At 32.5% G+C, this 13,208-nt stretch overlaps 1 protein-coding gene across 6 annotated transcripts in view; it reads left to right on the top strand.

Annotated features, from left to right (window-relative positions):
- FAM135B (family with sequence similarity 135 member B) overlaps positions 1 to 13,208 on the top strand; it is a 500,817-nt gene that overhangs the window by 431,513 nt on the left and 56,096 nt on the right. For all 6 annotated transcript variants that reach the window (XM_051971132.1, XM_051971134.1, XM_051971135.1 and 3 more), the window contains one exon: positions 10,733 to 10,886. In XM_051971132.1, coding sequence (XP_051827092.1) covers positions 10,733 to 10,886 — 154 coding nt within the window. The remainder of the gene's footprint in view (positions 1 to 10,732; positions 10,887 to 13,208) is intronic.

Raw genomic sequence — 13,208 nt, 5'->3', positions numbered from 1 at the left:
TAGTGGTGAATCATAGTGAGAAGAAGAATTCAAGACATCTAACTTTCCAATGAATACTATTCCTAATTTATCCAAGGCTATCCTTAACTCTAAAATGCTGAGATTTTTATGAGAACAAAAATAAACTTGTCCAAATCTACTTCTAAGAACCAATTTAAATGGTCTGCATTACCTCAATTATTTTTTCAGAAACTAGAAATTAGTAATTAAACCTATTTTAACTTCCTTGCCCAGACCAGTGCACAGGCTCTCAGGGATTTAAACCATAGAAAATAGAATTTTCTCTATTATCCTCATCCCCTCACCTTCTCCAGAGAGGCTAACATTATATAACAGAGAAGTAAGTTTCAGTCATGTCATTATCTTCAATTCAGTTCAGGTTTTTAAAAAATTTATCTACTGTACATAAAACCTTATTTAGGACATGAGGAGAGACAAAAAGTTAAAAGTCAATGCCCTTGTAATATTTGTAGTCTAGATGGTGGGGTAAATAATAGAGAAATATTTTATTCTTCAGGTAAATTGAAATCTTTACCACCTATTATGTAATCTCATCTTTTCTCTCTTTTCTCATGAGTTTCTTCTTTTTTTTTTTTAATATTTAGACTCCTGTCTACCAGTTTCGCCTGTTCAATTCCTACTCATTGTATGAAATAGTTTTATGAAGACTTTCCTCATTTCCCTACTAGAAATGCATTGTCTGTTTCTTAGCCTCCATAGATTTTTGTCTATAACATTACTGGCACAATTTCATATCTTACCTTAAGTTTCATGTGGGAAATAAGTTTCTATTATCTTTTGTCTTACTTGACTATTGTATATAGAGTTAGATAATTATTGTCTTGATCTTTAGAGCATAGTCAGATATAGGGAAGTAAATATATGCAGTTAAATATATAGAAGTAGAAAATGGAATGCCCATTTCAGGGGAAAACTTGTTAACAGATTGACCAAAATAGAGTGAGTAAAGGGGAGAGGAAGAAAATAAGGATAGGGATTCTATTTTACAGTATCTTAAATGCTAAGGTCTTTATATTTTATACTAAAGGCAATAAGAAGCTATGAACATTTTCTCACCAAACTGATGTGAACAGATCTCTTTCTTATAAATGATTTTTATTTTGTCTTGTTTTGTTTTGTTTTGTTTTTGGTAGGATGTATTGAAATGGGGACAGATTGAAAGTAGGGAAACCACTAAGGAAGATGTCATAATAGTCTGGGCATTTAGTAAGAATTTGAACTAGGGTGATGGCCATGTGAGTTAGAAGAGGGGGATGAATGTGAGAAATGCTGTGGAGGTGGAATCAACATGATTTGACAACTTACTGGATATGGGGGTAGTGATGTAGAGAGTGAGAAAGAGGGAGGACTCAAATATAACTGTAGGGTAACAAACTTGGTAGACTGGGAAACATGATGTGCCCTCAGTAAAGATAAGGAACTTTGAAGGAAGAGGAGTTTTGCCATTGGAAATACGTTTTCCAAAAATAATCCATAGAGTGACTCACATTTCTGTAGTACTTCACAATTTGCAAAATGCTTTATAATAATGATCTTCTTAGCTAGTTAATTATTATCCTGTTTTCAGGTTAATCCTCAAACATTTATAAAGCACCTACTATGTAATAAGCACTATGAAACATTCTACCAATAAGAGAATAAGGTGCATGCTTTCAGAACTATGGTTAAAAAATGTTAAATTATTTTTTTAATGTCTTGTACTGAGTAAATCTGAAAACTTAAATTCGAACCCAGGTCTCCCAAATTCAAGACCAAAAGAGTTTGTATTTGTACAAATCTCTCTTGAGATTTTGAGGATGATGTAGATACTACACAGAGCAAGTGAGAAGATATTCTATGTTTGGATGATGCATAAAGATGTAGAGTCCAGAATAAACATGTTTTATGTTAATATCAGTGAGGAAAACAAAATAAATGAGAGAAAGATTTCAAAAGCTTAAATATCATAATGGAAAGACTTTTTTTAGAGTCTTTTAGATCTGAATTTTGGCACTTTTCCTTAGGAGCTATCCTAATATGGAAAATACACATAACATGCTTCTTTGAATTTTCTGCATCTATAAAATAAAAGGGATTTGATTTGTACTCCCTGCTTCACAAACCTATTGTGAAGAAAGTGTTTTATGAACCAAAACACTGGAAGTTATTGTCATGTTGGCTATCCTTGTGTTACTGAGTGTTTTAGTCATGTCCAATTCTTCATGAATCCATTTGGGGATTTTCTTGGCAAAGATATTGAAGCAGTTTGCTATTTCTTTTTCCAGATCATTTTATAAATGAGGAAACTGAGGCAAGCAGGATTAAGAGAAATACCCAGGGACCCCCAGCTAGTAAGGCCAGATTTGAACTCAGGAATTGAATTCAGGAATTGACTCCAGGCCAAGCACTCTATCCATTATGCTCTTCTGACACATAGTAGGTACTCCATAGATGCTGGTTATTATCTTGTGAATTTCCTAATATTCTAAACCAGATGGAATTATAAGGAACACAATATCTCTTTCAATTTAAATCATAGCTCATTGAATTCCCAAATACACATCAGGATTTCATTATCTTAGTATATTCTCCTCTTATATGGTGGATGCACAGTGAATCTTACAGTTTGAAGCCTAACAGCTTTATCTGTTTTATTTTTAAATGTTAACATTCTAAGACTGACAATTTGGGGCTCTTATTCATATTGCCATTCATTTCATAAGACATGATACACATGCAATGTGGATTTTATCTGGCTTTATTTTTTAAAATTATTTTTTGCTTTGTTTTCTTAGTTTTGAAACATTAATATATACTCTGGACACACTAATTTTGAAAGGATTACATCTGAGGACTGATTCCAAGGACTCCTATAAGAATAGCAAGGAATCAAAGGGATCCTTCTATTTCTACTATCTTGTAAATAAAGCCCTCTGAAGTCAAACAGATTATTAGCAATTAAACTATTTATCCCTACTTTATGCAATGTATGCATTGAAGTATTTATTAACATAATAAGTTATGAATTATTCAGACCTAATATATCAACTTACATAATTATTCTGAGTTCATGTAAAAAGGTCCTGAATATGAAAAGATTTTAAAAATTATATTAGTACCTAAGTTCCAATTATTTATGGGAGGAAACACTACCTTTTAAGCATACGAGTAGATGAATTAAGAATTCTGTGATGCAGAAAGAACTTAAATGTTACATATCATCATGAAATGAGAGTGACTTCAGTAAATTTTGTACAAAGAACTAAGTAGGATTGCATGATGTACAAAAGTAGATTTTTATTAAGTGCTTTCTAAAGGCAGAATAGTATTTTTACTACTAGGGTGTTAGTTATTTTGGTTTGGTTCGCTTTGTTTATTTTTTGTGATTTTATCTCCATAGCTTGCTCTATAAGTTCAGTAGTTACTTGTAGCCCAGAACCTCTTTTTAATAGCATGTAAACTTTGATGAGTTGTTTTTGTTGTGGATTACTTTGTCTCTCCTTTGAACAGCCTAATCTCTCTTTCTCCTTATCTAGTCTACTCCTTATCTAATCCAAAAACAAATGAACATTTGTTAAGTTTCTACTAGCATTGTGCTGGATATTGGGGATATAGAAACAAATAAGATAGCATTTGTACTCTAAATGAGCTCAGAGATATATCACATAAAAATAAATATATTAAAATTTAAAGCACTCTTTCAGGATTCTAGATAGAGGAGGTTTGGCTAAAATATCTATCTCTTCAAATAGATAAATATAAAAATAGATAACTTTTTGTTTTTGTTTTTTGTCAACTATATTTTCATTACATATCCTATCCTCTCCCAGATAGATATCCAATTTAATGAAGTTTGAAGAAAAGTAAAATAAATCCATATCTGTGTGTATATAATTTATATATATGTGTGTGTATAATTTATATATATATATATATATATATATATATATATATATATATATATAAAATTCATGTTAGATATTTCAGATCTATGGTTTCCCACTTTTGCAGAGCACGGGGGTGGTAGTGGTAATGTTTTTTTTTTTTTTTTTTTTTTTTTTTTTTCTATTTCTTTACTGGGATTGAGCTCTAGGTCATTATTTTACAAAATTAATTTTTGATTGTTTTGTGTTTTCTTCCATATGCATTGTAATTATCTATCTATATATGCATGCAAATTTTATATTTGCATTTAGTCATATATATTTGCATCATTTTATAGGTCTTTTCATGCTTCTCTGTACTGATCATATATATCTATTTTTATAGTGTAAAAATATTCCATTAAATTGATCTACCACCATTTGTTTAGCCATTCCTCAGTCAATGGACACCCACTACATTTCCACTTCTTTGTTATCACAAAAAAGTGCTACTATAAATATTTTGCCTGCATATGGAATCTTTATTTTCTTTTCATCATTAACCTCCTTGGAGTATACATTTACTTGGGTGTATATTGGGCCAAAGAGTCTGGACATTTTAATTACCTTCTTTGCATATCCCGGATTTCTTTGCAGAATGGTTTTAACCAGTCTCCCCAAATTGCATTAGTGTGTTCATCTATGCATAACCATTCCAATGTTAACTCTTTAATAGTTTTCTGAATGTTAGGTAAAACCTTGGAGACGTTTTAATTTAATAGCATTTACAATAATGGGAATGTTGCTTTTGCCTTCAGTTTCTTCATCAGTTCAATGGGAATAGAAAAGCATTCAAGAATCTCCTCAGCTGAAAAATTCTATGACTCTCTGACTCTTCATTTAGGAATAAGAAGCTAGGACAACACAAAAGAAGTATACATGACCTAGTTCTCAACACATTTCACTTAGTCTTTTTATTTTCCCTTTTATGCTTATAATACAGTAGAACCTGGGATGAGGTTTTATGAGAATCTTTGTACAAGTATTTGTGCCTTTTTTTTGTAGGCAGCAACAGTAAGGTGGAAAGGATCAAGTTTGCATGACTATATACATTTATCATATCTCACTGAGTGGTCACTATCAAATGGATGGAGAGAAAGAGCCAACTTCTTTGAAAATTATCAGGTACAATAAGGGCAGGGAGTAGATAGTTAAAGGGCTATGTAGGGTAGGTTGAAAAGAAAGGAGAAAAAAAGACAATAGGAATGCCAGAAAATTGAGTGAGAAAATATGAGAGAGGAAGAACATTGGACTTGGAGTCAGAAGACTTGTTCTAATCCTGGTTCCAATCACTTAGTACTTGTACAATCTTAAGCAATCTACTTATCTTCTGGCCTCAGTTTTCTCACCTGCAAAATAAAGAGTTGGACAAGAAAATCTTGTGAAATTCTCATCGGGGACTTGATCTTTGACAGCTGCTCTGGTTCTTCAAATTTTGTGATTTTGTGAAATACACAAAACTTGATTTATGTGGTCCCTTTTAACTCTGACATTCCATGATTTCATGACATACAAAGAACATGTAAGTAATCACTGAGAAATCAAGTTTGCTTTTCTTCTGGATAGCTTCATTTTAATTGAACTTTTGTGTGCTGATTACATTACCACAGTCATCTTAAAGGAACTGGTGTCAGGATTGGATAATGCCTTTGATAGTGAATGAGTTTCTTTGTGATATCATGCCTTTGAAAATTTATTTTCAATAGAGTACTGGCAGATGTAGCAAAAGCAGATTGAGGCCTGGTTAGCCTACTTGGTTAATGGATTATTTTAGTAGTACTCTGGCAGTGAGTTTGATTCCAGGCTTTTCTATGTTAATAGACCACTGAGTCTTATTCCAGGTGGTCATTTAGCCTTTCTGTGTCAATTGATGACCTAAGTGGCTGGTCTAGAGAGTGTGGCTGGCTCAGTGACAATCTATTAAGGCTGTGTATTTTGAGTACTATTGAAAACAGCATTGTTTTAATGTATATACTAGCCTATTTTCAAATGAGAACAATTAGCCCAATTCAGTATTATGTTGAATAAATACACAATGATATGGATTGTTAGATTTAGATGTAAAAGGGACTTTAATGGTTATCCAGTCCCCCCATTTTAGGAATAATTACCAAGACATATAAAATAGTTTGTCAAGATCATAAAGCTAGTGATGAGCAGAACAAATATTTAAAACTATATGCTTTAATACCAATCTAGCATTGTATATACTATATTATGCTGTTATATATACTATTTATCTGATAATAGGCTACTTCTGACTATAAGGAATACCTTTAATATGAAATCTACATACATGTGTGTATATGTGTAAATATATGTGTGTACACATAATGTATGGATATATAAACACTGAATAATAATTACATGAAATTGATAGTACATGCTTCAATTCAAAAGGTATGCTTTTAAGACCATATTTTTGTCATGAGTCTCTTACCACTGTTTACTTCTGAGGTCAGATTTACTTTCTTAAATGAGGAACTCTACTTTGTCTCATTTTTTAACCATTCTTGGAATATATGTGTAGAGATATCTGAAACCATGAAATTTTTTGCTCTCCTTTTTCTTAGATATTTTCTCCTTTGAGTGAATGCATATATATATCCCCCTGTGCTCACCCTATTCAATATCCCTAATAAATGATTTATTAGGCTTTAACTAAAGACTGTCTTATAAAGCAACCCATTGCATAGTGCACAAGCCCTGATTATCAGGAAATCTCATTCTGTGATTTATACATATTGTGCCCTCTTCTGGACTTGGAAGTGAAGCAGAACAAGTCTAATACTTTTCCTTATTGGCAAACCTTCGAATACTGAAGAACTCCCCAAGGATTGGACATTATGGGTAGTGGTAGTTTCATACTCATTCAGAAACTCAAATACATATATAGCATCCTTCTTTTATAAATAGGCAACCTGTATCTAGGAAGTACAGAGCCTGGTCCAAAATTTCAATGAAAGAATCAGAATCAGAGGAAACCCATAAACTATAGTTTCTGGTTCAATATCCTTCTGCTCTACTACAATATCTCTATAAGAGTAAATGAATAACAATTTTAAAAAATTCCAGTGTAAAACTTAGAACATCAGTAACAGTGATAATAAAATATCACATGTATAAAAGTGCTTTCATAATTAAAAAAGGACATTTTATATGTGTTGTCTCATTTGATTTTTAGGATAGCCATGTGCTGATTGGTCTACAGATATGATCACCATCATTTCATAGATAGATTTGTGTCTCAAAGAGATAAAATGACTCTAAAATATAATATATAATATACAAGCATGTATCCACATATGTATATATCAATGTACAAGTATATGTTTTACACATTATATGTTCCAATTTGAAAATGTAATGATTATACTTGCATATAAACTTAATGTACTTACAAGTACACATGTGTTTTCATAGGTACTAAAATGGCATGTTACCATGGATAAGTCATTAAACTTCTGTCTGCCTCAGTTTTCTTATCTGTAAAATGATATCAATAAAAGTCCCTAACTCATGGCAGTTCAGTTCATGGCACAGGGTAGGCCCTACATAAAGGCTCATTTCCTCTATCCTTCCCTATGTCTCAGTTTCCTCGACTGTAAAATGAGGATTGTAATAACACCTATCTATAAGGGCTTTTGTAAATGTCAAATAAGATCATATTTGTAAAGTCTGTATCCCAGTAGCACATAATAGGTGCTTAGTAAATACATTTTTTCTCCCTTTTCCTAATCCCTCAATCTGAAACCTGTTCTTAATCCAATGTTTTTTTTTTTTTTGTTTTTGTTTTTGTTTTTGTTTTTTTCCCCATTTCTGGGTACTACCAATTCATCTATAACAGTCAAACACAGAATGACAAAACAAAAGAGTATTCATTGGATTCAGTCTGGGAGTCCAGGTCCAAATCACAGTTCCATTACAATCTTCATGAGACACTTTGAGCAAGTTGTGTATCTCAGCTTTCTCATATGTCAACTTAAAACATTCAATAAGTTGATTTTTATGTTCTGTATTCATAATGTAGCTCTAAGTCTTATAATTCTGTGGTTTTATATATATATATATATATATATATATAAAACCACAGAATTATAAATAAATAATATTTATATTATATATATGAATCTACATACATCATCATGCTATATACTATATAGAATGCATATATAAACTAGCTTCATTCTCTATTTAAAATAAATATATTTCTAATGACAGTGTCCTGGAATCTACCAAGCTCCATATAATAGAATTTAACAAAAATCAAGGCAGTACCTTAATGTAGACTTGAACTTCATCCAAATAGTACAATAGATAACTTTGGAATTCCCTTCCAATCTTATCCCATACACACAGAAGGCACTCAAAAATTATTTATAAAATCAAATGAAATTGAGATCCTGATTTGAATATCTGATTTTTATTTGGACTAAAATCAGTTTCATAATGTTATAAAAGGACTACACATAATTTTAGCCTATGACCTATGTTCATATGCATAATTAAACCTGAGTGAATCTATGCATTTTAGAGTGGTCAGATGATGCTCTTATAGCCTAAAGTCCCTTTTTCTCTTCTTGACTTCTCTTTTTTTGTTACTTAATGTATAATGTCAGAACAAACTGAAAAGGTTAGTTGTTAAAATTCTGTTCTATTGTGTTGAGGGATCATTGAACTATTTCCATCACTCATGAAATTCTAATTTGATATTTATGGGTTCCTCTGAGCTGGAAGAAACCTTACAACATAGAATGTTACAATAAAGAATACTTGCATATAATAGCAGGAAGAAACTTTAGGATATAGATTACAGAATGTTGGTGCAGGAAAGCACTTGGAAAACATGTATGTATTACATCAGAAACATTTCATTAGTTTCATTAAGGTATCTTTTCTCCTTTTATATATTTGTGTGAAATTCTCTATTCATGCATCTTGCTGGTTTGCATTATTAAGAATTTTTTAAACTAGGAGTTCTATATACCAATGAAGTCACATATCTGTTAATAATTAAGAAGAAGTTGACTCTTTTATTTTCACATTTTCCTTTTTCTCCCTCCATTTGGTTTTTCTTTTCAGCTTCCTTACAAATGTAATTGATTAGCTCCTGCTCTAAATTTTCCTTGGATATTCACATAGTACCAATATTAAAAGTCAAACTCAATAGCTGATATTATAGTTTCTAATCTTCTCAGTTGCATCTCTAAGCATTCTCAGGGTGAGCTGAAGGTGAAATAAAAATGGAATTACCTACTGACACCACAGACTGGAATAAAGAAATATAAAGCTCCATCAAATGGCACTTGAGGAAAACAGAATTGACAATAAAAGAATTTTGCTAATGGGCTATCCATTTTTGTTTTTATTATATCTTATTTAATTGTGAGAAATGTGACATGTTGCTTCTGTTCATCTTTCCCCAGAGAGGGGCCAGGGTTTGGTTCATTCTTATTTATTCTGATATGTTGAGCAAAAAGATAAGGAAAACCAGGAAAAAAGAAAAAAAACTAGCCAAATTACTATATCTATAAAACAAGGTCTAGTCTTTGATACAATTAGCAATTTCTCTTTCAGTACATATTGGTGAACACCCTGATATATGCAGACTCTTGTAATTGTATGCCTGAACTACAGTATTCTAATTATTGCTCTAACCTCCAATTAGGTTCACACATGCCTTCGAAGGAATTGCTTTTAGGTAATGATTTGTTCAAGTCATTCTCTTGTATTCTTTTTAACAAGAAAAAAATGTATTATTCAAAATTAAAAGGAAAATGAGGGTTAAAAAAAGAAAAAATCATAGCAATTGTTACAAAATGCCTCATGAACATTATAATTTTTGGAAGGCAGAAGGATCATTCATGTTGATCCATATTTCCCACCCTTTCATGGATGGAAAATCTTGGTCTTTTTACACAAAAGGTTGCAATGTTCATAGATATTTACTGACTATACCTGCTGGGAAGATGAAGTCATTATGATTTCTTCTGGCATTTAAGACCCTTTTAAGTATGGTACTTCTCTACATATAGGCCATCCATCTCTTTACTCCCTGTCAAAGTACACTCCATGTCTTCTCCAAATACATCCAATATTTAATCATGTCTTCATTGTTGCAGTTGCTTTCTCCTGTTCTTAAAATGTCATTCTGTTTCTAGATGAAATCATGTTCATCTTTCAAGATTATGACTAAAAGCCATTCCTCCACAAAGCCTTATTTAATCCCCTACTCAGAATTTCTGTTCTTTCATAGATCTTATAGAGCATCTTATACCTCACTTATGTTCTTAAGATGTTACAAATTGTCTTACTGTCATTTTAAGTTTCCATCCAACTTTTGGTGACACAGTGAATAGAACTTCATGGAATAAAAAGATCTAAGATTAAAAAAACCTGAGAGAAAAATAGCTGTGTGACTCTGGCCAAAGCACTTAATCTCTATCTGCCTCCATATCCTCATCTATAAAACAAGGATAATTACAATACCCATTTTCTATGATTCTTCTAAGGATTAAATGGAATAGTGTTTACAGAACATTTTGCAAAATCATTGTTCTATATAAATATTAACTATTATTTTTGTGGTGATAGTGATGATGATGGTGATGATGATGATCTTGAGCAAAGAGGAGCTAGCTTATTTAATTAAATTTTGTATCTAGTTACTCTTTGCTCCATGAGAGCACTGAAGCAGAAACTTGAGAAAAGTTTCTCATTGAGCCAAATGGGAAACTTCAAGGAAATCTATAGGAGGAGCTATACTATACTATTAAGACTATTGAAGATGTCTCCTTTCTCTTCTGCAGGGAAGTTTTTATACACCATCTGAAAACTGTATGCAACATGCATATAAATGGCATCGGGATCTGTGTCACCTACTCTTGAACACATATCAGGAACTATATGTTTATTTCCTCATTCTCATGAAGGATATCCCAGATTTCCCACGGATGAAACTGGGTATGTAAGCTTGTATTTCTTGTAAACAATTTTCACTATAGTGTGCCCTTTTTTGGTTGGCTCATAGGTCTAATATTTGGTAATAAGGCTGTGTTTTATGATACTAAAAAATGGGGAAAAAAGAATTTATCATAGGTAAATAAGGAGATGTATTGTTTCTGAAAATATACTCAGTATTATTCATAATTATTATCTTTATATTTGTAAAACAGTGATTACTGAAGACCAATTTTACAATTCACTTCTCCAGAGTTCTCTGATTTGGGGGTGTGACTCCCATTTTTGCCATTGGCTCAAGCCTGTACTGATAGTATCCCTTCCACTTTTAGGGATTCAAACACACAGGTTGCATTTAACCACTTAACAGATTTTACAAATTAATGTTTACTTTAAAGATATAACAATAAAAAAATCATGGTTCCCAGCACTTTAGAGGCAAAATTTCACCCTCCACCAGTTCATCTCTGGGGAGAAGATGGAAGTTAGGTTTAATTCAGTTCTTATGCAGCTTACTCCCATCAACTTGAAAGTCTATAGTACCCTGTTTAAACCCCAGCTTTATTATTGCTTTCTGTTTTCAATGCTACACTTTAGAAAGGGTATTCTTCTGAAGAGAAGTCAAAAGGGGGCTAGCAGAGTAAGAAGCACACTTGAATTTAGGTTATATGGAGATTTGATGAAGTAACTGGAAATGTTTAACCTGGGGAAAGAGACTCCTCAAAGCAAACATGATAGCTGGCTTTAAGCATTTGAAAATGTATCACACAGGAAAGATATTTGACTGCATTTAGAAGCAATGGATGGATTTTGCAAAAAGACCAGTTTATGCAATAAGTGACAAAAGATAAGCTTTCTAACAATCTGAACTCTCCAATGTCAAATGGGCCACCATAGTAAGTAGTAGGTTTGCTTCCATTAGAACTCTTAACTAGACAACTTTTAAAAACACCTTCAAACTTTAAAATGCTTTGATTCTGTGATAAGGAATAATAATACCATCAATAAAAATCAATGGCTTCTTAGACTGCTTATTCTTATATAACCCTTTAAACATAGATCCCCATAAACATTTGATCCCCACTCCAATCCTGTGTGATAAATGATAGAAAATATTATTTCAGTTATTCTTCAAACATCTATGACATTTATCAGAATTCCTCCACCAATGCAGATAGAGAATCATAGATTCATAAACTTATAGTTTAAATGGGGCTTTACAGGCCCAACTACTTTATTTTATACCAAAGGAAACAATATCAGAGAGATCCAATAATTTGTCTAAGGTCAGACACGTAGTGAGTAAACAGAATCACATCCTCTGAATTTAAAGTCAGCATGTATCTCACTGTACCATGATATTTTCATGATATGATATCTTCATGTCTCCCCTTCCCTGAATATTGGGTTTTGTGCTTTTCAGTGGCTAAATGTACCCAGTCCTGGATGGTCAGCCTCCTGATGATAAGCCTCTATACTTAACATGGGAAAGCAGTATATGTAGTACCTTAAATTGTCAAGTGATTTTCAAAATCTTGCTAACATAATTCAGATTGAAATGACTCAATTTCTTAGCATGGAGGTGGTATAAATACTGTCCAACTTTCACATGCATACAGTAATGAAGTCAGCACAATGTCTTTGTAGACCTTCAGTTTGCTGAGCTAGTTCTGTTTGCATCAGCTGCCAAAATAAGTGAACTTGTATACACCATTAAAATTTCTCCGTTTGCTATAACTTCCATGTATGGATAATGCAGTGCTGGCTGATGGAGAATGTCTGTTTTCTTAGTGTTGTCAGATCAAAATTAGCACAAGTTGCAGAAAACCCATCCATTTTCTGTTGCATCTCAGTCTCAGACATTGCTTTGAGTACACAAAAAATTGTGCACCAGCCTCTGCCACTTTAGCCTTGACTTATATCCTTTTAAAGTTAAATAATTTATCATCAGTGCAGTAGTCAATCTTGAAGACATTGACTCATCCTTATTGAAGATATTGGCTAATATCAATGAAAAGATCCTGATAAAAAGCAAAGAAACAAGCACAGAGCCCTGCTTCACTCTCTTGGTGTTTGGGAAATGACGAAAATACCATCCTTTTTCTAGAATCTGAGCAAGCCTGCCATCATGAAACTGGCATACAATACTGATGGACTTCTCTAGGCAGTCACAGTTTGCCATGACCTTCCACACAACTTCACAATTGATAGCATTGGTCAGATCAATGAATGTTTTGTACAGACCTCATCTCCTGGAGTTGTTATACAACAATTACCATATAAACCAATTTTCACCACTTTATGAAGCCACAGTGGCTCTTAGGT

The sequence above is a fragment of the Antechinus flavipes genome, chromosome 1 (genome assembly GCF_016432865.1).
Source record: "Antechinus flavipes isolate AdamAnt ecotype Samford, QLD, Australia chromosome 1, AdamAnt_v2, whole genome shotgun sequence".
Lineage (NCBI taxonomy): Eukaryota > Metazoa > Chordata > Mammalia > Dasyuromorphia > Dasyuridae > Antechinus > Antechinus flavipes.
This window is presented reverse-complemented; position numbering and strand designations above follow the sequence as displayed.